The 21,376-nt window shown below is 39.3% G+C and overlaps 1 protein-coding gene across 1 annotated transcript in view; it reads right to left on the minus strand.

Annotated features, from left to right (window-relative positions):
• PKHD1 (PKHD1 ciliary IPT domain containing fibrocystin/polyductin) overlaps positions 1-21,376 on the minus strand; it is a 456,545-nt gene that overhangs the window by 138,922 nt on the left and 296,247 nt on the right. The window contains exon 58 of the mRNA XM_081523421.1: positions 13,058-13,195. Coding sequence (XP_081379547.1) covers positions 13,058-13,195 — 138 coding nt within the window. The remainder of the gene's footprint in view (positions 1-13,057; positions 13,196-21,376) is intronic.

Genomic DNA, 21,376 nt, shown 5'->3' on the forward strand with positions numbered 1-21,376 from the left:
CCAGGCAAGAGTACTGAAGTGGGTTGCCACTGCCTTCTCCAGGAGACTGGATTACAGCTCAGCAAATATTCACTCTTTTTAAGACAGAGTATACTTTCCTGACCTATTAATAATGAGCCTGGTTACATGACTTGTTTGGGCCAATAAAATTTGGGTAGAAGTGACAGTAATGCCAGTTCTGAGTTGATGCTTTAAGATGCTTGACAAGTTTCATCTGATCTTTTATAATAACATTCCCTGACATGAAAGGGGAATTCCTTAAATAGTCCCCAGTGTCTGGATGAAGAAACGTATGCAGCAGACCCAAACAAAACCCTTGGCTGGAACCAAGTCAGACTGAGTCTAGCATCAACATTTGTTGTTGAGAGCCACTGAGACTTGAGGATTCTTTGTTACCTAGCATTATTACAGCAAAACCTGACTGATATACTGTCTATGACTGGATCCCCACATCGCTCTACATGCATTTTAGCAATTAATCTTCACAACACACCTGAGAAGTAAGATTCTCATCTCAGTATTAAATCCTTATACAGAACAAGGAACAGGGGCTAAGGAATTCGTCCAAATTTATCCAACTAGTAAGTAATGGTCTGAATTTGAACAATGGTCTCTGTTTCTGCTGTGTTTTATGAAACAAATAATAGGTTATTATCTAAGCCTAAATTCTTTTAACAGCATAAGGACACAATCTTCAGGCTGTGATGTTCAATGAGCAGTTGGGAATTACTTCTGACCTTAACCTGTTGATGTAAACTGCAGAGTTTGGTCACTTTCACAGTAAGAGAATTGTTTGGGGGAATTACTGAAACTGTGTTTCTGAGTATGGATTTATCAAAGATTATTTTCTTCAGGAATATATCTTAGAGGATATAAAATATTACAAAGCCCAGGTGGCGCTAGTGGTAAAGAACCTGCCTACCAATGCCAATGCAGGAGAAGAGATGCAGGTCTGATCCCTGGGTCTGGAAGATCCTCTGGAGAAGGAAATGGTATTCTTGCCTGGAAAATCCCATGAACAGAGGAGCCTGGCAGGCTACAGTCCATAAGGTCGCAAAGAGTCGGACATGACTGAAGCAACTTAGTAGGCTTATTAGATTTTTAAAGAAGCAACTAATGAGAAGATTATCTCCAAACTGGATAAGAGAAGTTGACAAAACACATCTGCTATCAAACATGTCTTTCCACTTTGAAATGCCTGAAAACATAACCCAGAATGAGGCTGCCAAATATGATATGAAGTAAAAGGAAACTTAAAATTGCCTGGTCGTTCTTTTGGCTAAGTAGTCTTTCAGGGGCATAAAATCATGTTCCCCAGTTGGCACCCCATGTATACCTGGGTAGCCAAAGGCTCAGTGTGAGTTGCCAGCTTGCTGCATACCTAGCTCTATAGTCCAAGCTTCACAGCCTACAGGCTACAAAGGACTGTTGAAAGTTAAGACTTGGAGAGGTAAGTAAATTTTCCTGGAGTCAAACAGTAGGCCAATGGGCATGCAAGAATTAGACCCCACAGCCTGTTTTCTCAATAAGATGGTAAAGTACTTGGTGGCTCCACCTAGCTGCTCAGCTGAGTGACCAATGTATCCCCTTAGACAAAACAAAGAAGTGCTAGAGCAGAAAGAAGGGATGCTGGGGAGGAGGAGAATGTTAAGAAAATGTGTGTGGTGTAGCTCTTATCTGGCGGTTAGAAGTCTGCCCAGTAAGCTGTTTTCCAACTGTGATTTCATTTATTTCACGGAGGGTAGTTTAGATTCTTGGGGGGAAAATGGCCTAGCACTAAACAGATACCAGAGAGAAAAAAAAAAAAAGTAGGACAGCTTTTGCCCTAGAGAAATGTATGCAGAGTCCCACGAAAAGAGTTCAAGGTTCCTTTAAAATCAGAGATTAAATCAATTATGCAACCCAAAACAGCAGCACATGCAGAGCTTTCACAGAAAGTCTGGGCAAAATTAGTCAGCCGGCCGTGATCTTTGGGTATCTGAAATGACCAGAGTTTGGATTCTTCATTGTGATGTGGGGGAAGGGAAAGATGGAGAATAGGGACCAAGCAGAAAGGCAAGAGTGACCTAAGAGAAGGAAAGACATGCTTTGTTAACATGAAAACACAGTGTCTCTCAAATGTATAGAAGCTAGTCAATGAAAAGTCTTAAAGTTCATACTCCTCATTGTATGCTCAAATCCAGCAAGAAAGAAAGGTGAGGTGCCCTCACCAGCCTGGGCTTTGTCCCTAAATGAGAAGAACCACAGTTTAGAGAAGGATCTAGGAATCATGCAGTTCTCTGATTTTCCTCTCTAAAGCTGCTTAGAAATGCTCTAAACTGTAACAAAAGGCATTTTCAGCCTTGATGGATGCAGATATTCACAATGGAGAGGAAATTGTTGTTGCCATGCTGCAGAGACAAGCCAGGTGTTTTTGCATACATGATTTCACCGAATTCTCACAACCCTATGATGGCTATCGCTAAGGTTCTCATGAGGACATGGAGACAAAGAGAAGTTAAGGAACATTTAAGAAATGATACAGCTAAAATGTGGGGGAGCTGGGCTTAGACTGAAAAGTCCCATCGGGGAACACATGGCCACAGATGAATAGGAAAGAAGTAAAGAGAAATTGTCACAATTTAGGATGATGGTGGGCAATGGAGGGGAAACAGAATACGTTCCAGATGCTAAAATTACCTGGGGAGACGGAAGGAAAGTAAGTTTTGGTATATAAAAGATAACTGTTATAATGATTTGAGGAATATGGTACAAATGAATTCCCTGAACTTCAAAGGTAAGAAAAAGGGGAAAGGGCCTTATATGATTTTATTAACTCTTTGATATAATCAAACATAAATCTAGTTTACACTTAAAGTCCACCCTTTGAGCATGACTCTCCATACCTGGTGACTAAGCCAACATACCCTGAATTACTTACCTACTGCTCCCTCTACCCTCCTGTGTGTCTGTGAGATTCCCCAGGCTTTTATATGCCTACCTTCATTCTGTTCTGTTCCTAATCACCCCTCAAAACTTGGCTTCACTGTAATTTATTTCTAAAAGCCTCCTATGACCTTGAACTAGATGTCCCCTTCTGTGCATAAAAAGGTCTGGGCCCCTTGCTGCAGTAAGTCTCCTTTGAGGAACTTGCCCTAAAGAAATAGTATGGAACGCAGGCAAAGGTTAATGCCCAAAGTTCTCCTCTGCAGTGTTATCTATTTATAATTGCAAACACTGGAAAATGCTTTGAAACAACAAATGATTGCAAACAAATTTATGCCTTTAGAATTACTCCCTTCCCGCTGCCTGTCAGTTTCCCTGCCACGCTCAAGAGCTGAGCCACCTTAACCAAGTTGCCAAACAAGACCAAACCAAGCTCAGAGGCAACCTTCTCTAGGATCCTTACTGTCAACTACATCTGTGTTAAGTGGCCTTCTGTGGGCTCCCACACATACCATGTTTTCCCTCAATGCTTCAAAATTGTTCTCTAAGTGCCTTCTATTAGGCTTCCTCTTCTTTACAGTACACTCCCGGAGAGAAAGGGCTGTGTCTTTCTAGCAGAGTTCACTTATAGTTTGTTCCCCAAACAGTGAACTAGGTAATTTCAACCAATCCTCTTGCAGAAAACAATCAGATACTCCACAGTAAAAAAGACTCATTACACCCATAAGAATACCAAGTATGTACGTGCCTAGCATCATAGCTGCAGAGTAAATAAAGCAAAAATTAAAAGAATTATAAGGAAAAGTAGATATACCTAAAATAACAGGATCAAATTAAACACAACTGCTCATAAAATAAACAAGAAAATAATAAGGATGTAACAGTTTTGACTAATACAATTAACAAATAATAGGTGTAGATGGGAAATAGACCCATAAAGAAAATATATTCTTTTCAATCTTGCATAAAACATTCACAAATATGGATCATATGATGACCCTAAAGCAAATTTAGCAAATTTAAAAGGATTAAAACCATACAGCATATGCATGCCTACCATATTTCGGTCAAAATGTACAATTCATCTAGGGAAAGATCTACAAAATGAACTATATTAAAATAAAGGTTTTCCAGTTATCTAGAAACACCATTAGAAGACTGAAAAAGCAAGCCACAGAGTAGGCAAAGGTATTTGCAACACATATAACTAACAAAAGGTACTTTCCAAAATATATAAATGACTTCAACAAATCAATATAAAAAAGACAATTCATCATTTTAAAAAAGGCAGGAGAACAGCTACTTCAAAAAAAAAAGATACCAAATAGACAAGAAAAATTTCAAAAGTGCTCAAATCACATTAGAGATATGCAAATTAAAACAATCGTGAGATCCCATTACATTCCCACTAGCATGGATTCTTGTTTAGTTGAACTGTGTGCTGTTTATTTTATGAACTTCTCTGTACGTGTGTCATACTTTGCACACATGTCATATTCTAAACACAGTAAATGATTGTTTCAGTGATACTCGTCAATAATTACTTATTCATCAAAAGAATGAAAATTGGTCAAAATTATATTTGTTTTTCTGCTTCTCTAAACCACTAAATTTTTTAAAGCTTTAATGAGGTATAACTGATGTACAAAAAATGCGTATGTTTAAGGTTTATTTACCAAAATGGTTACTGTTAAGTCTGTCTAGTAGAGACAAACCCAAGATAGATTTTGCTTAAAAGCCTATACATTTAAGAAAAATGTGTTGTTTGTCAGAGAACTAATATCCATCTGAAAATAGATAGATATTTCTATGCTTGATCTGAAATTGAAATATGTGTTATTTAACTGTTGGCTACCAATCTTCTTAGGAACTCACAGAAATGGAGTTTAGTGCTTGCTGAACCTATAAAGAACAGAGCTTTTACGCTTTTGCCCTTGTAGTTAAATAAGTATGATATTTATAAGCCACATTCTTTTGACTTCACCTTGTTATTAACCAGTAGTTTGATTAGAGAACGATCAGTGTAGACAGAAACTGATTTGTTGGCTGATGATCTATACTAGCTAAATTACAAACTATTTTACAGATATCTATGTACCCTTAAATTTACATGTGAAATGTGTAGTTAATTTGTTATATTTTTAATCATAAACTTGAAAGAATATATTTTTGTTTGGCTTGGGTTTTTTATTTAATATATTATTTTTAAACAAACATCACCACAGGATTCTCTCTGCCAACTCAAGGAGTGTGACTACTGGGTATTGTGGCTTTAAGCTGGAGGATGTGTTTTAATCTACACTTTTCTCTGGTTTGTCTCCTTCTTATTACTTAATCATCCAATGAGCCTTACAGAACTGTCAGTTTGGAAGGCAATAAACTGTGTATGGATTTTTCTTCTTCTTTAGGATTGAGAAAGTCCCAATCACGGAAGCAATGAAACTTCCATACACGTAGTACTTCATTTCCTGACAATCAAAGTCATGTGCTAATGATGACCTTAGGCTCCCGGCTACAAATGTGAGACAGGGCTGACAAATACCCATCATGGGCTCTGCAAAACAATATGTGACAACTTTTAGGCTAAAAACCCAGTTCCTACCATAATTATTGAGTGACTAGGCAGTGCATCATGTGACCTGGCTCTGACAGGCCAGGCACAATGTTCTGCAGAGTCCTCAGAGACACTGAAATGTGGGGCATGTGTTGTTTACTTAGGGATCAAGGAGATTTCTGTTAGGTTTTAAAGACACACATATATTGTTACCGATTATCCCTCTCTGAAATTCTCCTACAAACTATCACGAGAGAATTTTCCATTTGCAATTTTAAAAGTATGCATAAGATTAAAACATTTTCCATTGAGTTGCACATTTGGATCAATAACTTGTCAACATCACTGATATCTAAGATAACAAAGCACACAAATTAAAGCATGGAAATGATGTCTCATCTAAAACAGGACACTGATGAAAAGGATGAGTACAGACAGCTATTCCTGGGCAAAGAAATACAAACATTTAAAACACTCAACAAACCAATGTTTATTGAACAGGCTTTCAGTCAGGCATTTTTATAAGTCTTCCTCTCCTAGACAGAGTAAGATTGAAAATACTTTAGATTTGTACGATCACCAATTTTTTCAATGTGTTTTTACCCCTGTTTATTTCTCGCATATGGGGGTGGGGAAACACAGTCATTTATACATTAACACTACGAGTCCTTCCTCACAGATGTTGAAATTTACGTGTCAGAAGACGGGATGTATTGCAAGAAAAAGGTATTAAGCTGAAAGACAGACTTAGATGTGTTCATTCATTTATATATACACAAGTCAGAAATATGGCACATTATCAGAAGTATACTATGTCCTAGGTATGAGGGTTACAAAAATATTGTAAAGAAGTCTATCATCTAATACAAAGAAGACATTCATGAGAACATACCATTTCATAACATAAAAATGAATGCAATAATGATGATATAAATGATAGAATGAACCAGAAGAAAATGTACACTAAAACCTACTGAATGGAGACAGAAAATGTTCATAGTAAAGGTAATCCTTGGGCAAAGGCTTGAAGGACAAAGATTTGAAGTGACTAAAATAACCTCTAATTCTGGTCCTGCTCTTTACCAGCTATGAGACCTTGGAACCAATCAATAATCTCTCTGGGTCTCAGTTCCATTATCTACATGCTGATACAGATGATTCACACAATCTCTGAGGTCTAAGATATCATAGTTATAAATCCACTATTGGGGAATTTTCCAGAAGTTGTGTATGTAACAAGTTGCTAAACTAGATTTATAATCCAGATCTCTAGAATTCCCATATTCATGAAGGTCCCAAACTAATTTCTGTCTTGTTAAAGTCACACACATGAGATTATCAAAAAGTAGCTATTTTGAGGAGGGGATGAGATGTATGGAGAGAGTAACATGGAAATTTACAATACCACATGTAAAATAGACAGCCAATGGGAATCTGCTATATATATAAAAAAAAAAAAGAGCCTGGTTTAAAAATAAATACAAGAAAGCATTCACAGCAAAAAAATCTATTCACACAAATACTTCGCTATAAATATATAAACACTTTAAGAACTGATTTACACACTCACTCATTGGCCTCATTCTTGACTGTATGTCTGTTACTGTTAGAAAAAATAAATAAATGAATAATACAATGAAAAAAAAGCAGTTTTCTGCAGATTTTGGACTTACTTGTGTTCTTTATTGCTTTAGAAAACAACACAGCATAGCTCAAAATCCAGCCTATACCATGAAACTCACGCCTTCTCTTCACTAGTCTCCAGCTACAGTGACTGCTTTTCTGCCTCACCACTATGTAAAGCACATGCCTAGCTGAAGACTTCTGCACCAGGCCTTCCTTCTGTCTGAAACTTTTCTGCTCAAATCTTTGCAAGCCTAGCTCTTTGTTGTCTCTGTGGTCTCAAGTCACACAGACTCTTCAGAAAGTTGTTCACTGACTCCCTAATCTACAGTGCCAGCACCTCTCTTCAGTTCACTTCTCTATCTAGTTTCCTTCAGAGCATGTATTGCCATCTAAAATCATGTTCCCTTTTATTTTACTATTTTATTGCCTATTTCCCTCAACAAAAGAGTACAAGGAGGACGCGTATCTGTCTGGCTCAGTGCTGAATACTCAAGTCAGAGGAAGAATGCTTGTCACTGAGTTGGCATTCAGTGAAAGAGAAAGTGAGGAAAGGCAGGAGGAAGGGGATGGAGACGGGTAAATCTACTTTCTCCTTAAACCTTCTGATTAATTCCATTTTATCATCTAATAGAAGGCTTGTTACTCATGAAAGCATGTAAAAGTTTGATGATATCACTCAATAGAGACAACTGTTCATTTTCAAACATGAGATTGAATCTGTTCAATTGTACTTAAGACTATATTTTAAGCCAAAACATGAAGTTGTTAAAGAATAGATAAGTGGCATTAAACTTATTAGAAGTTACTGTCCTTCAGGAAATTTTTTTCTTTGTTCAACATGCAAAGTAACATTATGTGTCAAAAGTATATTTGATAGCCATTGTAAAAAAAAAAAATAAAGAGCTTCCCTGGTGGCAGATAAAGAATCCGCCTGCCAATGCAGGAGATGCAGGTTCAATCCCTGGGTTATGCAGATCCCCTGGAGAAGGAAATGGCAATGCACTGCAGTTTTCTTGCCTGGGAAATCCCATGGAGCCTGGCAAGCTACAGTCTGTGGGGTTGCAAAAGAGTCAGATACAACTGAGTGACTAAACAACAACAAAAATAAAAAAGTTAAAAGACGGAATAAGATGGTCAATTTACTTTCCTGATTTTATTCTTTCTGCTGTATCTCATCGGAGAAGGCAATGGCACCCCACTCCAGTACTCTTGCCTGGAAAATCCCATGGACAGAGGAGCCTGGTAGGCTGCAGTCTACGGGGACGGAAGAGTCGGATCCGATTGAGCGACTTCACTTTCACTTTTCACTTTCATGCATTGGAGAAAGAAATGGCAACCCACTCCAGTGTTCCTGCCTGGAGAATCCCAGGGATGGGGGAGCCTGGTGAGCTGCCGTCTATGGGGTCGCACAGAGTCGGACATGACTGAAGCGACTTAGCAGCAGCAGCAGCAGCTGTATCTCATACTACTAACCACTCCTTCTTTCTTGCAAATCCCTCCTTTTGTTTCAAGACATTATTTTCTTTTCATTGTCCATTTATCTTTATAGCTGTTTATTTTCCTTTCTCTTTCTTGAGCTCAGCTTCCTCCATTACCCTTAAAAGCCTTCTCTATCTCACAGCTTTGATTTCATATTTTTGGCTGATGATCCTCAAATATATATATTTAGCATAGTCCTCTCTTCTGTGCTTTCTCATTAATCTATTTGTCCTCTATATATTACCACTTACACATCCCATTGAAACCTAAACTTGGCATTTGTGTCTAAAGGTTTACCAGGTGCCTGACACTGTTCAAGCACTTCCACCAAAGAAGCCTTTAATAAATAAATATTGTTGTTGCTGCTGTTGTTCAGTTGCTAAGCCGTGTCCGACTCTTTGTGACTCCATTAATTTACTCAGTTCCTATAAAACTCGATAAAATAAGCATGATTATTATTGCTCCCATTTTAGAGATAAGAAAACTGAGGCAGAAATAGCCCATGTAATTTGCCAGAGTCACTCAACTAAAAGGGCTTCTCAGGTGGCACCAGTGGTAAAGAACCCACCTGCCAACGCAGGAGACATAAGACACAGGTTCTATCCCTGGGTCAGGAAGATCCCCTGGAGGAGGGCACAGCAACCCACACCAGTATTATTGCCTGGAAAATCCCATGGATAGAGGAGCCTGGTTGTCTCCAATTCATAGGGTCTCAAAGAGTTGGACGTGATTGAAGTGACTTGGCACACACACTCCACTAAAAAGTAGTGGGAAGGAGGTTTTGTCCTAGCCTCGCCATGGACCCAGATCTCCCAACCTGAAACCTAGGAAGTATCATCTCCTCACCTCACATCAAAATTGCCACTCAATTCTAGGAATTTTTTACCTCCTCAGTACTTCCCTCATTCATTCTTCCTCTTTAGTTCCAGTGTCTTCACTCGATCTTTTACAGTTTCTTTTCTGAAACACCTATAGCCTTCTCACTTTTCACCGTGGCCCTTCCAGTACATCCCCTGCATTGCCAAAAGTGATGGCTCTAAGACCAGATCTAATAATGTCACTTCCCTGCTTAAAAACATCCAGTGACTGGGCGCTGCCTTCATGAGAAAACCCAAACTCCTTAACATAATGCATAAGGCCAAGAAGCTTCGGCTACCACCATTTTATAAATCCTACAATCCAGACATACTCATTTTCTGTAATTTCCTGAAAGTATAATGCTTGTCCACAAATATGTGTCTTTTCAGACCTCTTCTTTTATCTTTAATCCCTCTCCATGTTGGAAGAGGTGACACTTTCAGTTATGATTTTATTTGTTTGTCTCTGCTGCTTTATTGAGAGAGCTCTTGAAAGCCAGGTTCATGACTTCTATGTCTGTACATCCAACCTCTCTCGGAGTACTTGGCACATGGTAGGCAGTGAGCAAAAATCATGATGAATGATAGGATGGACAAATAAGTGAAATACTTTCAGCTTATCTTAAGTGTTTTATCAGACTAAAGAGACAACCACTGAATAGAGAATGAAATTGAGTTTGGCATTTGTGATGCAGCTGTAGCCCTCGAAGGGGAGCTTTGATCTTAAACTTCCCGTCTAATGCTAGCATTATGATTCCACCCTACTAAAAGTCAATTGGTACCTTTTGCCAGCACCAGTTGCCTTAAAAGCAGGACCACCAAGAAATATAATTCCACAGTGCTGGGACTTGGATCAAATGGCACAGATAGCAGACAGTCTCTGGCAGTGCTCTGTGCCAATGCCCACATCTATTAGGTTTCTTTGCTAACTAGTCTTATTATCTATTTCATGTCGGGATTTCTTTAGGGTGTGGTAGAATGGGACAGATGGGTTGAAAGTCTCCCTTCAGGCATCATACACACAGGACTGGGCAGATGGGTTCCTTTTGGATAATCAACCTTTAGGCCTGGAACACATGGACAAGCAGAGAGAAAAAGAACATGCCATTGTCTAGTAATAGATGAAAGTGTAGTTGGGAACAGACAAAATTAAAAATAGGATTTGAAACGTATAAGTCAAAACTGGAAAGCGCCACTGCGTCACTTCTCTTCTAAGGTACAGATCTCCAGGCAGCAAGTTTGAATTACAGTAATAAGTGACTTCAGAAACCTAAAAGAAACTAATGAAAAAAGACCTCTCTTAGCAACAGAGGATGTCAACCTAAAATAAGTTTTCCAGTAACAGGAACAAGGGTCAGTTTTATCTAATATTTCAATTAGTTAACTGGATGAGGATACAGAATATTAAACCAATGAGCAAGTGACATCAATCTGGGAGGAAAAGATCAGGAGCCAAAAGAATTTCCTCACTGTGGAAAGATGGATTGAAATAGAGATGAGTAAAAAATATTGCACTTATGTCTCCTTAAAACTCAGGTGAAAACAAAACAATTCTTATGCAAGTGTGCAACACAGAGAACTGTATTTGAGGTAGCACATGTAAAAAGAGTAGGAATTAGAAGTGACAGTGCGTTGGCATAATGAAGCTGGATAAAGCTGAATCTTTGGCTGCTTTAACAGAAGAACCATTCTCCACCAGTGAATGTGATGGAGAGGATTCAAATCTCACTCCTAAACACTGCCCTCCTCAGCTCACTGCCCCAAGATGCAGCTGACCCACACAGAGGACATCAGTGAGACCTCCTTGACTTAGAGTTCAGGTTGGGTTTGACTAAACGGTAGCATGAGCAGGAGACGAGGCAGGACAGAGAGTGAAATCTGGGTATTTATTCCCAGAGGTCCTTCCCAGTACTGAGTGTGTCCCAGTCACACACAACTTAATGCTGCTGACAACCAACTCCATGCAGCTGCCTCTATCTCTCATTCAAATAATTAACTCCTTCTTTTAGATTCTTTTCTCACCTAGGCCATTACAAAGTACTGAGTAAAATTCTCTGTGCTATATAGCAGTTTCTTATTCAGTTCAGTTCAGTTCAGTCGCTCAGTCATGTCCCACTCTTTGCGACCCTATGAACCGCAGCACGCCAGGCCTCCCTGTCCATCACCAACTCCCGGAGTCCACCCAAACCCATGTCCATCGAGTCGGTGATGCCATCCAACCATCTCATCTTCTGTCATCCCCTTCTCCTCCTGCCCTCAATCTTTCCCAGCATCAGGATCTTTTCAAATGAGTTTCTTATTAGTTATCTATTTTGTATATAGTAATGTGTATATGTCCATCCTTATATGTGGAATCTTAAAAAAAAAAAAAGAGAGAGAGAGTACAAATGAACTGATTTACAAAACAGGAGCCAAGGATATAGAAAATAGACATGGTTACCAGGTGATAAGATGCGGGAATAAATTGGGAGATTGGGACTGACATATACATACTACTACATTATAATATATATAAAAGACAACTCATGTTTTTATGTTGGCTACCCACTCCAGTATTCTTGCCTAGAGAATCCATGGACAGAGGAGCCTGGTGGGCTACAGTTCACGGGGTCGCAAAGAGTCAGACATGACTGAGCATCTAACATTTTCACCCTTTCAATGTATCAGACCTGGTTAACTCATCACCCTCGATCCACTTCCGCAACATCCCTCAATTCCCAGGAGGAGGACCCTCATCTCCTAGCTCCACTGCATCTCTGGTCCTTCCATCAGCTTCCTGCTGCTGCTGCTGCTGCTGCTGCTAAGTCGCTTCATTCGTGTCCGACTCTATGCGACCCCATAGACGGCAGCCCACCAGGCTCCGCCGTCCCTGGGATTCTCCAGGCAAGAATACCGGAGTGGGTTGCCATTTCCTTCTCCAGTGCATGAAAGGGAAAAGTGAAAGTGAAGTCGCTCAGTCGTGTCCGACTCTTAGCGACCCCATGGACTGCAGCCTACCAGGCTTCTCCGTCCGTGGGATTTTCCAGGCAAGAGTACTGGAGTGGGGTGCCATTGCCTTCTCCGATCAGCTTCCTAGGGAGTCACAAAACATAACTAGACAGAAGAGTTCATGGGTTTGCGGGGCAGTGGGAGACAAGTGAGTTGCTTGCCTTCTCCCCAGCTTTCTCTCTTTACTGTTCCAGAATGAGCACATCAGCTTGGCTCCCAGGTCTGTTCTCTGAAGGATCTGCACTACGACAGCAACTGAAATTCTCTTCTGGGTTGGTTGATCAAGGGCCAACAAATCCATCCTACGAGATATTCTGAAGAGTGAGCCACGGGTAAATTCTCACTCAGAGAACTAAATGGAGAATTGATGTGTAGTCTGGTGGAGGCAAAAAGAGCCCTGCAATGAGCGTGAGGACCCGGCGGCCAGATGACTGCAGACAGTGGGTGGACAGGAGGAGTGACCAACAAATGTCACCTCTGTCTGGGTCCAAAGCTGGCTGGGGAGAACTTCTGCTAGTAAATTTCCTCCTTGCCTCAGCCTTCCCCAGACCCCCTTAAGCAACCTGCTAGAGACACTATCCTCTCCCAAGGCCTCTCTCTGCCCCCAGTCCTGCTCCCCTTGACTCACCAACTCTCAGCTCCCCACCAGCAATGAGCATGCAGGCCACGCTTAGAATGTTGCTTCTGTCCACAGGGAATTCTAGAGTCCCCATCACGTAGAGGCCTCTGAGGGGCGGAAGATCAGTATCCACAAGGACAGTCCTGTCTGCAGAAGGAAAAGAAATTGCTCAGACATGTAACCAAGACAATAATTGCCTCCTCTCCTCCAGTGACTTATACTGGGTTCTCCAGGCAGCTCGGGAGCTGCTTGCGTTGCTGCTTGGGCCAGGTCAGGGGCAGAAAGTGGAAGAACAAAGTGTTTGCAAAGGCTAGGCTTTCATGGAGAGGAAGAGGAAAAGAGAAGACATCATGAATATATTCTCCACTGCTTTGCAAACCAAGGGTCATGGCCAAAGGCATTGCTGATGACTCTAACCCTGCCCCAAGCTTGCTTTAATGCAAATGTCCAGATAAGCTCCACACCCTTTGTCCCTGCCCCTCCCTAGGCTCTTGTGTTTGAAAGGTAGACAACCACACTTTAGGACCTTGACCTCTAAAGTCAGACTATCTGGCTGTGAGTAAGCTGCTACTGACTAGCTGCATGGATCAACAATTTACTCCCTAGTGCCTCAGTTTTCTAATCTATAAAATGAGAATGATAATAAAAATATCTCTTCATTCATAGGATGTTTGTTAAGATTAAATGAATCAATAGATAAAAAGTGCTGAAGAGTATTAGTAAGACACGCTCAATCCCCCAGTCCCACCAAGGAAACCAAGTGCCTGTTACATGCTCAATAAACGCTTAATATATTCATTATTTGTATTGTTTTCATTAGCTGGATGAACTCACAGAGTTCATGGGGCAACTTGAAATCATTATTCTTCATCTCACCTTTCTAAAAGTAGTTTCCATATAGCTTCAGGAGAAAGAAATGTTGGTTTTTGCTTGAAAGTGACAATAGAGTAATACATGAATAAAAATTCTCTTTTAAAACAATAAATGCTTCATGTGTGCCAAAGTAGTAAGTGTTACTTTCTGAAATTCAGTAGTAATTCAACCCAAATTGAAGGTATCAAATAAGCGTTTCTGCTCACATCTTAATTCCATAATCACTGACACATGCAAAGATTTTGAAGGGATTTTCTGAAATTTATTTTAATGAAATATAGTTGATTTACAGTCTTGTGTTAGATTCTGGTATACAACAAAGTAATTCAGTTAGGCATATATATCTGTGATTTTTCATATTCTTTTCCATTATATATCTTTAGAAGATATTGAATATAGTTCCTTGTATTATACAATGGGGCCTTGCTTCCTTTTTTTCCTCAATATGTGCCACATCTTGCTGGGTGGTGAGAATTCAAAGATGATTCAAACATGTTTCCCATCATCACATGAAGACAGATAAATAAATACAAGGCAATATATTTGAAATAACATTATATATATATATACATATATATATATAGTAGTTTGCATCTGCTAATCCCAAACTCCCAATCTCTCCCTCCCTTGCCTCCTCTCCCACGTGGTAACCACATGTCTATTCTCTATGGCTGTGAGTCTGTTTCTGTTTCATATTTAAGGAATTTTTAAACATAATCTCACATCTGAGTCCAGAAAACAGTGCACCCTGGTGTTCTTAAGGCCCTGCCCCCCAAATTGACTTCTCAGGAGTTGTCTTCTCTGGTCCCTGCCGTCTGTCCAAGGGATAAGACCACCACACCTTCCTATGGCAGACACTGCAGGGTTGTATACCAACCATTTCCCTTTTATTCCTGGGTTCAGAGTTAGTCCACTTTTTCTAGCCTCCTCTGCAATTAAATGAAGCCATGTGACTCAGGGTAGCCAAAAACATGTAGGCAGAGTTGAAGTGTGACATCTCTAGACCTGATCCCTAAATTCTCCTGAACACACCTTCTCCCTCCCCTCGTGTCTCAGTTAAATAGTAGAACACTGGTTCTCAGGATGTGAGGATGATCCAACAGCATTCGCACTATACACTCAATCCATCTGAAGCAACAAAGTTTTAGATCTGCTAGTGAGTCTCCGCATTGGAGCCACCACTCCTCTATGGAAATCTCTCTCTTTCACTCTCTAGTGACACCCTGAACCTTCTTACAACACACAGCATTAAAAAAATTTATAATTACACACATGATTATTGCTTATAAGGAAGGAGCTGTTACTGGGCTGATCCTCAACATAATTATGTCTTTCTCTCCCACTGTTATTCCTTAGGAGAAGATAACACCCCTTTTAAGAAATCCCTAGTGCTTCTTATGACATCAAAGATAAAGCTGTGCCATAAATGTTGCTCAGATCTGCTGAGTTCCCTACACACCTTAAATTTCCAGAGTTTATCAGTAACTGACGTAAAATAAATAATCAGACTAAAATAATCAGATGAAAATAAGGATGTATTTCAATTTCACATCTGCTCCTTTTCACACATTCAAATAAAAGAGTGAAATATCTAGAGAGTGTTATAGGTCTCACATACATTTTTAAAGTTCATAACTTTAATGTGGACTTCAAAAGCAAGACAGAAATTACTTCAAGCAAACACATTTAAATATAAGAGTTCAATACAAATAACCTTTATCTCTTCCAATCTGTGGCCCATTCTACCAGTGTTTGACTATTGAACCTGATTGTACAAAGTAACTTAACTTCTTCAATAAATGTTTTCTCTCATCCACAAAATACTCACATACACGCACACACACACACACACACACAAGATGATATTAGGCCTCTTTTGAATATACCTTTCAGTTAAAATGTGACAATTACATGGAATTTAAAATCTTCCCTTTGGTCTTTATCACATTTCCCCTTAGAAGACATTTTTCCTAACTGTCTTACCTTCCAAATATACCAATAAGTTGCCCACAAAGCACAGTCAGCCTAACTATTACAAGCTCTATGAGAACACAGACTATACCTGTCACTGTCCCATGGAGTTGCTGAGCACACAGAACAATACCCAGACTTTGGTAGGTGCTCAAAAAAATAACACCAAAGAGTGCGCACACGTGTGCGCACACACACACACACGTACATACATGTAAAATCCATCAGCCACTAGAAGCAAAGAATAAGATGAAGACAAGAGTAGAAACACTATTCTTATTTCTTTCAGTGCCAACTGCACTTTGAAATTTCCTGGATCCATCTGGTCACACTTTTTTCTTGCTTCCTTTCCTTCCTCAATATGTGCCACATCTTGCTGGGTGGTGAGAATTCAAAGATGATTCAGACATGTTTCCCATCATCACATGAAGTCAGATAAATAAATACAAGGCAATATATTTGAAATAACATATTTTTTATTATATGGAGATTGACCTCATCTTCATTCTCAAAACTTCAAAATGGAAAGTCTGTCCATGTGCCTATTACAACAAAATTCTGCAAAGATGAAATAAACCTATGACTTATAAAGACTTATATCAATTAATTCTCTTTGCATTACAATAACAGACATGACAGTTGGCATTGCAGTTGATGCAGACAAAAAAAAAATCATCCTAAAGTAGGCTCCAGAGCATATCAGGTCCAAAACGACTCTCAGCTATAATGACAGCTTCTAGAGGATCTCTCTCTGTTCCAGGTGTAGACAGTTAGGATCAATACGCCACATTGTCTAGAAGTACCATGCTTTCCAGGAAATTACTCAAGGTGTTTCATAGAAAACATTCAGAAGCAGTTATATATACAACACATTTAGAAGCATGAATGATGGATCATCTCTAATGTAACTGTGGCCCAATGCTTTTCACCTTGGCTTGACTTGGCCAATGCTCCTGCATCCTGCTCTGTCAGTGACCAATCTATCCTACTTAAGAGAATGAGCACTGGCATATGGAGGGAACCATCTGGAATTTCTGTTGCTCGATGGGAGGCTGATGGGGGAACAGATCTGGAAAGAGACTCCAAAAAGAATTAATGAGTACCAGATGTAATTAAAGACTGCTTTGCCCCCAAAGGAGCTCAGGACCAGCCATGGGGTAGTGCCTCTTGGTTCCGAATTACACCCTCTTTCCACTTGTTCATCCATCAAACACTAAACATCCCGCCATCTTTATTCTGGTATTTTTTTTCCCAAGCAGTGCTTGGGGTTTTTCACCCCTGAAAGGGTTGTATATTGACAACAAGAAAGATAAACCTTTATAAATAATATCTGGAAAATTAATGCTAAGAAAGAATCACCCAACTTTCCCCATGTAGCAAAGGTAAGGCAACTACAAAAACAAAAAGCAAAAACAAAAACAAGCATTCATCTGTTGTAAATGCATAACTACCCTTAAGACCAGAAAGCCTGAGCCAAATCAAAAGGCAGATATCTCTAATGGCAGGTGAAGTTTTCTTTGGTATCAGAAATGACCTGACTACCATAGCATTGTATATAGTTTCAACTCTAGATTTAAATTCAATTTTTCCCCCAGCAAAGTCAGAGAATCAAGGTCACTACTGTGTAGCATTCCAAGCATTCCACTCATCTAAATCCTGTAGAAAAAGACCAAGGGCAAAGGACACAGACCCTGAGAATAAAATGGGGCACAATTGGGAGCAGGCAGACCCACTGCTTGTGTGGGATTCATTGTATCAGGCCCATAACTTGGGTGGTGAAGACAGTTTCCACTACAACCCTGCTGTTGTCAGGAACAGAGCCTACACCAACTTTGGACATGGCTCTGACATCATGGGGAGAGTGCTGGCACGCAAGGGCAGAGTAGAACATACAAGGCTATTTGCAGGCTTGCTATTTTCCTGCACCTTCCATAATTAACAAGTTTGTTTCTATATTCAGTCTTAGCTCCAATACTTTCTCATAAATATGTGAACCAATGGAAAAATAAGTTTCAATACCATTTCAATCACTATTAAATGACCCAATCTTCCTTTTTGAAAAAGAAAAGAATGTTTTTGTCTCTAAAGTAACTATTTTAGATACTTAGGTATACATATGTACACAATGATTGGTGATGTTTTATCTCCTTTATAGTTAGTTAGCTTTTGGTGAATCTCATGATTTACCCAAATATTCTATCTCTCACAATTTATGAAAACATCCTACAAAAGTACATTTATAATGGAATGGAAATTGTTACACATAAGTAATTCATAGGAATGAAAGGTTAACATTAATGAAAATTAATGTCAAGTAGACTAATTTACAGTGATGCTGATATTCATTTATCAAGAATTCATGCTCTTGTAGAAAAAGCAGAACAAAGAAATGCTAGAAGATAAGGATGCAGTTTTTCTATAACTATATTCTTTGCAAAGAGCTGCTAACTTTATAGCTTGACTTTTTCTTCAAATCCACACAGGTGGTTTCTTTATTCTACTCTATCATTTTTTTCAAACTGATCTTAAAAATAGGCAGTTTTCAAAGCACCCCGAGGCCCATGATTCAAGACTGAAAGCCAGCTTCCTTACACCTTGAAGAAGAGCCATCTGCCTGTCTGGTGCATGTGTGTTTGGAATTAGGGGGGGCGGGAGGCTGCTCATTTCATTCTCACCTCATGGGAAGAGTCCAATTTCAACTTTGGACAATAAATTCTCATCCTACCCTCCAAATATACCATCTCAGTGTCTTTCTCCATCACAGACAGACATGCATAATTCCCACAGTAGAATCAACATTTTAAATTATGATATTTTAATTGATCAATAAAATGTTTAACATACAGTGTTTATCTCTTCCTCTAGTCTATACCATCTGTTCTTCAAAAATAGTTTGAATCTATTTAATAGGAAGGTCTTTAAGTAAAATTACCAACTGTATCAGATCAGTCCTCTAAAGCCCGAATTCTGAAAGGGAAATACCAGAAGGTGCTGCTGTTTTTATAGAAAGAGAAAAGAATCTGTGCCTTTTCTCATTCCAGGCTTTCTTTGTTTTGTTTTGTTTTTTTAATCTTGAGATGCTGTTATGCCTCCATTCTCTCCATTAAGCTTCAAAGAATTCAGAGCAGTCAATTTGATATTGCCTTTTTAAAAGACAACTTAATATTTTAAAAAATTGATGTATAATTGACATTCAAAAGCTGTATATATTTCATGTATAAACTTAATGAGTTTAGAGATACGCATATATTCATGTCCCTGGAGAAGAAAATTAAAACCCACTCCAGTATTCTTGCCTGGAGAATCCCATGGATAGGGAAGCCTGGCCCACTACAGTTCATGGAATCACAAAGAATTGGACGCGACTAAGCTACTGAGCATGCTGCTGCTGCTGCTGCTAAGTCGCTTCAGTCATGTCCGACTCTGTGCGACCCCATAGACATAGACGGCAGCCCACCAGGCTCCCCTGTCCCTGGGATTCTCCAGGCAAGAACACTGGAGTGGGTTGCCGTTTCCTTCTCCAAGCTACTGAGCATGCACTCATGCATAAACCCATGTAACATCACTACAATCTAGGCCATAAACCTATCCATTCTCTCCAAAAGTTTCTTTTAACTATTTACTTAATAATTAAGCCTTTTAATTAATTCTTAGTTTGAAATAAGAACACAACATAAGATCTCCTCTCTTAGCAAATTTTAAGTATAGAACACAGTACTGCTTACTAGAGGCATTTTTGTTGTACAGCAGTTCTCTAGGATTTATTCATCATGCATAACTGTACCTTGTACCCTTTGACTAGTATCTCTTCATTTTCCCATTTTCTTGTCCAGCAACCACTCAATTAAAGGACGGGCAAAGAAACTGAGTAGACATTTCACCCGAAGAAAGAGACAGACAATAGATTTATGAAAATATGCAGGGCTTTCCTGGTGGCTCAGTGGTAAAGAATCCACCTCCTAATGCAAGAAACACGGGTTCTATCCCTGGTCCAGGAAAATCCCACATGCCACAAAGCAACCAAGCCCGTGTACCACAACTACTGAGCCTGTGCTCTAGAGCCCAGGAGCTGCAATTGCAACTACTGAGCCCACGCACCACAACTACTGAAGCCCGCACGCCCTAGAGTCCGTGCTCTGCGAGAGAAGCTACCACAATGAGAAGCTCATGCACCACAGCTAGAGAAAAGCCCAGCAATAAAGACCCAGCATAGCCAAAAATAAATAAATTTTTAAAATTATAAATAAAAAGAAAGAAAATGTGCTCAACATCACTAATCATTAGGGAAATGTAAATCAGAACTACAAGATATCACCTCACAATGCTTAGCATGGCTTTTATCAAGAAAAAAAAAAAAGATAAACCAACGTTGGTAAGAAACTGGAGAAGGAAATGGCAACCCACTCCAGTGTTCTTGCCTGAAGAGGAGCCTGGCAGGCTACAGTTCATGGGGTCACAAGAGTCAGACACGACTTAGCAACTAAATTATCACCACCAAGAAATTGGAGAAGAGGGGACTCTAGTACACAGTTGGTGGGAATGCAAATTGGTACAGCCACTACGGAAAACAGTATGGCGGTTCCTCAAAACTTAAAACTAGACCCACCACATAATCCAACAATCCCATTTCTGGGTATTTATCCAAAAAAATGAAAACAGGATCTCAGGGATATCTGCACACCCATGGTCATTGGTGTTACTGTTTGAAACAGAGTCCATGGGGTTATGATAGCTCAGAGGACTCAAGACTCAAAAAGACAAGCAAACAAGACAACAACAGCAAAAACCTAGACCTTGCAATCCCCAGAAGACCTAAAAGTGAAGAGCTTTTGATAAATGTGAGGTCAGCTATTAAACCAGAGTTTGGCTTTATACGCATAACTCTATTGACCTCAATATATCATTAATGACTCTATATTAACCTGAAGTTTTGTGATTAAATTCCTCTTCAACTCTTGTAGTGAATGATACATTCATATGTGAAGAGACATAAACTTGTAAATCTCAGGTAACTCAATTATTAAGTTTTTATTAATATATGCAGCAGTTAGTGTTAAAGCCAAATGAGGCACCAAATTTATTTTCCTATGTGGGCTTTTGTTTTGATTTGTTTCCCTAAGAAAAATAATGAAACCAACTTCTAGTAATTAAATATGTTTTCATAATTTAATCCTGAAGAGAAAAAAAAAACATGAAGATCTATGAAATAAGTGATTTACTCCTGAATGAGGCTGTTTAGGCATGTAGCAAACATTATATTCAATGAGTTTATTTTCCCCATGAGCTCTTTATAGAAAATAAATCCTCTCTTTTTGTCTCTGCTTTACACTAGAAAGAGCAATGAATCCAGAAAACTGAGATTCTTTATTTTTCTTTAATATTATTGATTATGTTTTCTCAAGCTTTCAATTATTTCTTCTAACTGGCAAGGGGAGGGGAACTCTCCAAAACATCACTAAATTCCTTAAAAATAAAATGCTTATA

The sequence above is a fragment of the Giraffa tippelskirchi genome, chromosome 8 (assembly GCF_054371585.1).
Source record: "Giraffa tippelskirchi isolate mGirTip1 chromosome 8, T2T-mGirTip1v1.2.pri, whole genome shotgun sequence".
In the NCBI taxonomy this organism is placed as follows: domain Eukaryota; kingdom Metazoa; phylum Chordata; class Mammalia; order Artiodactyla; family Giraffidae; genus Giraffa; species Giraffa tippelskirchi.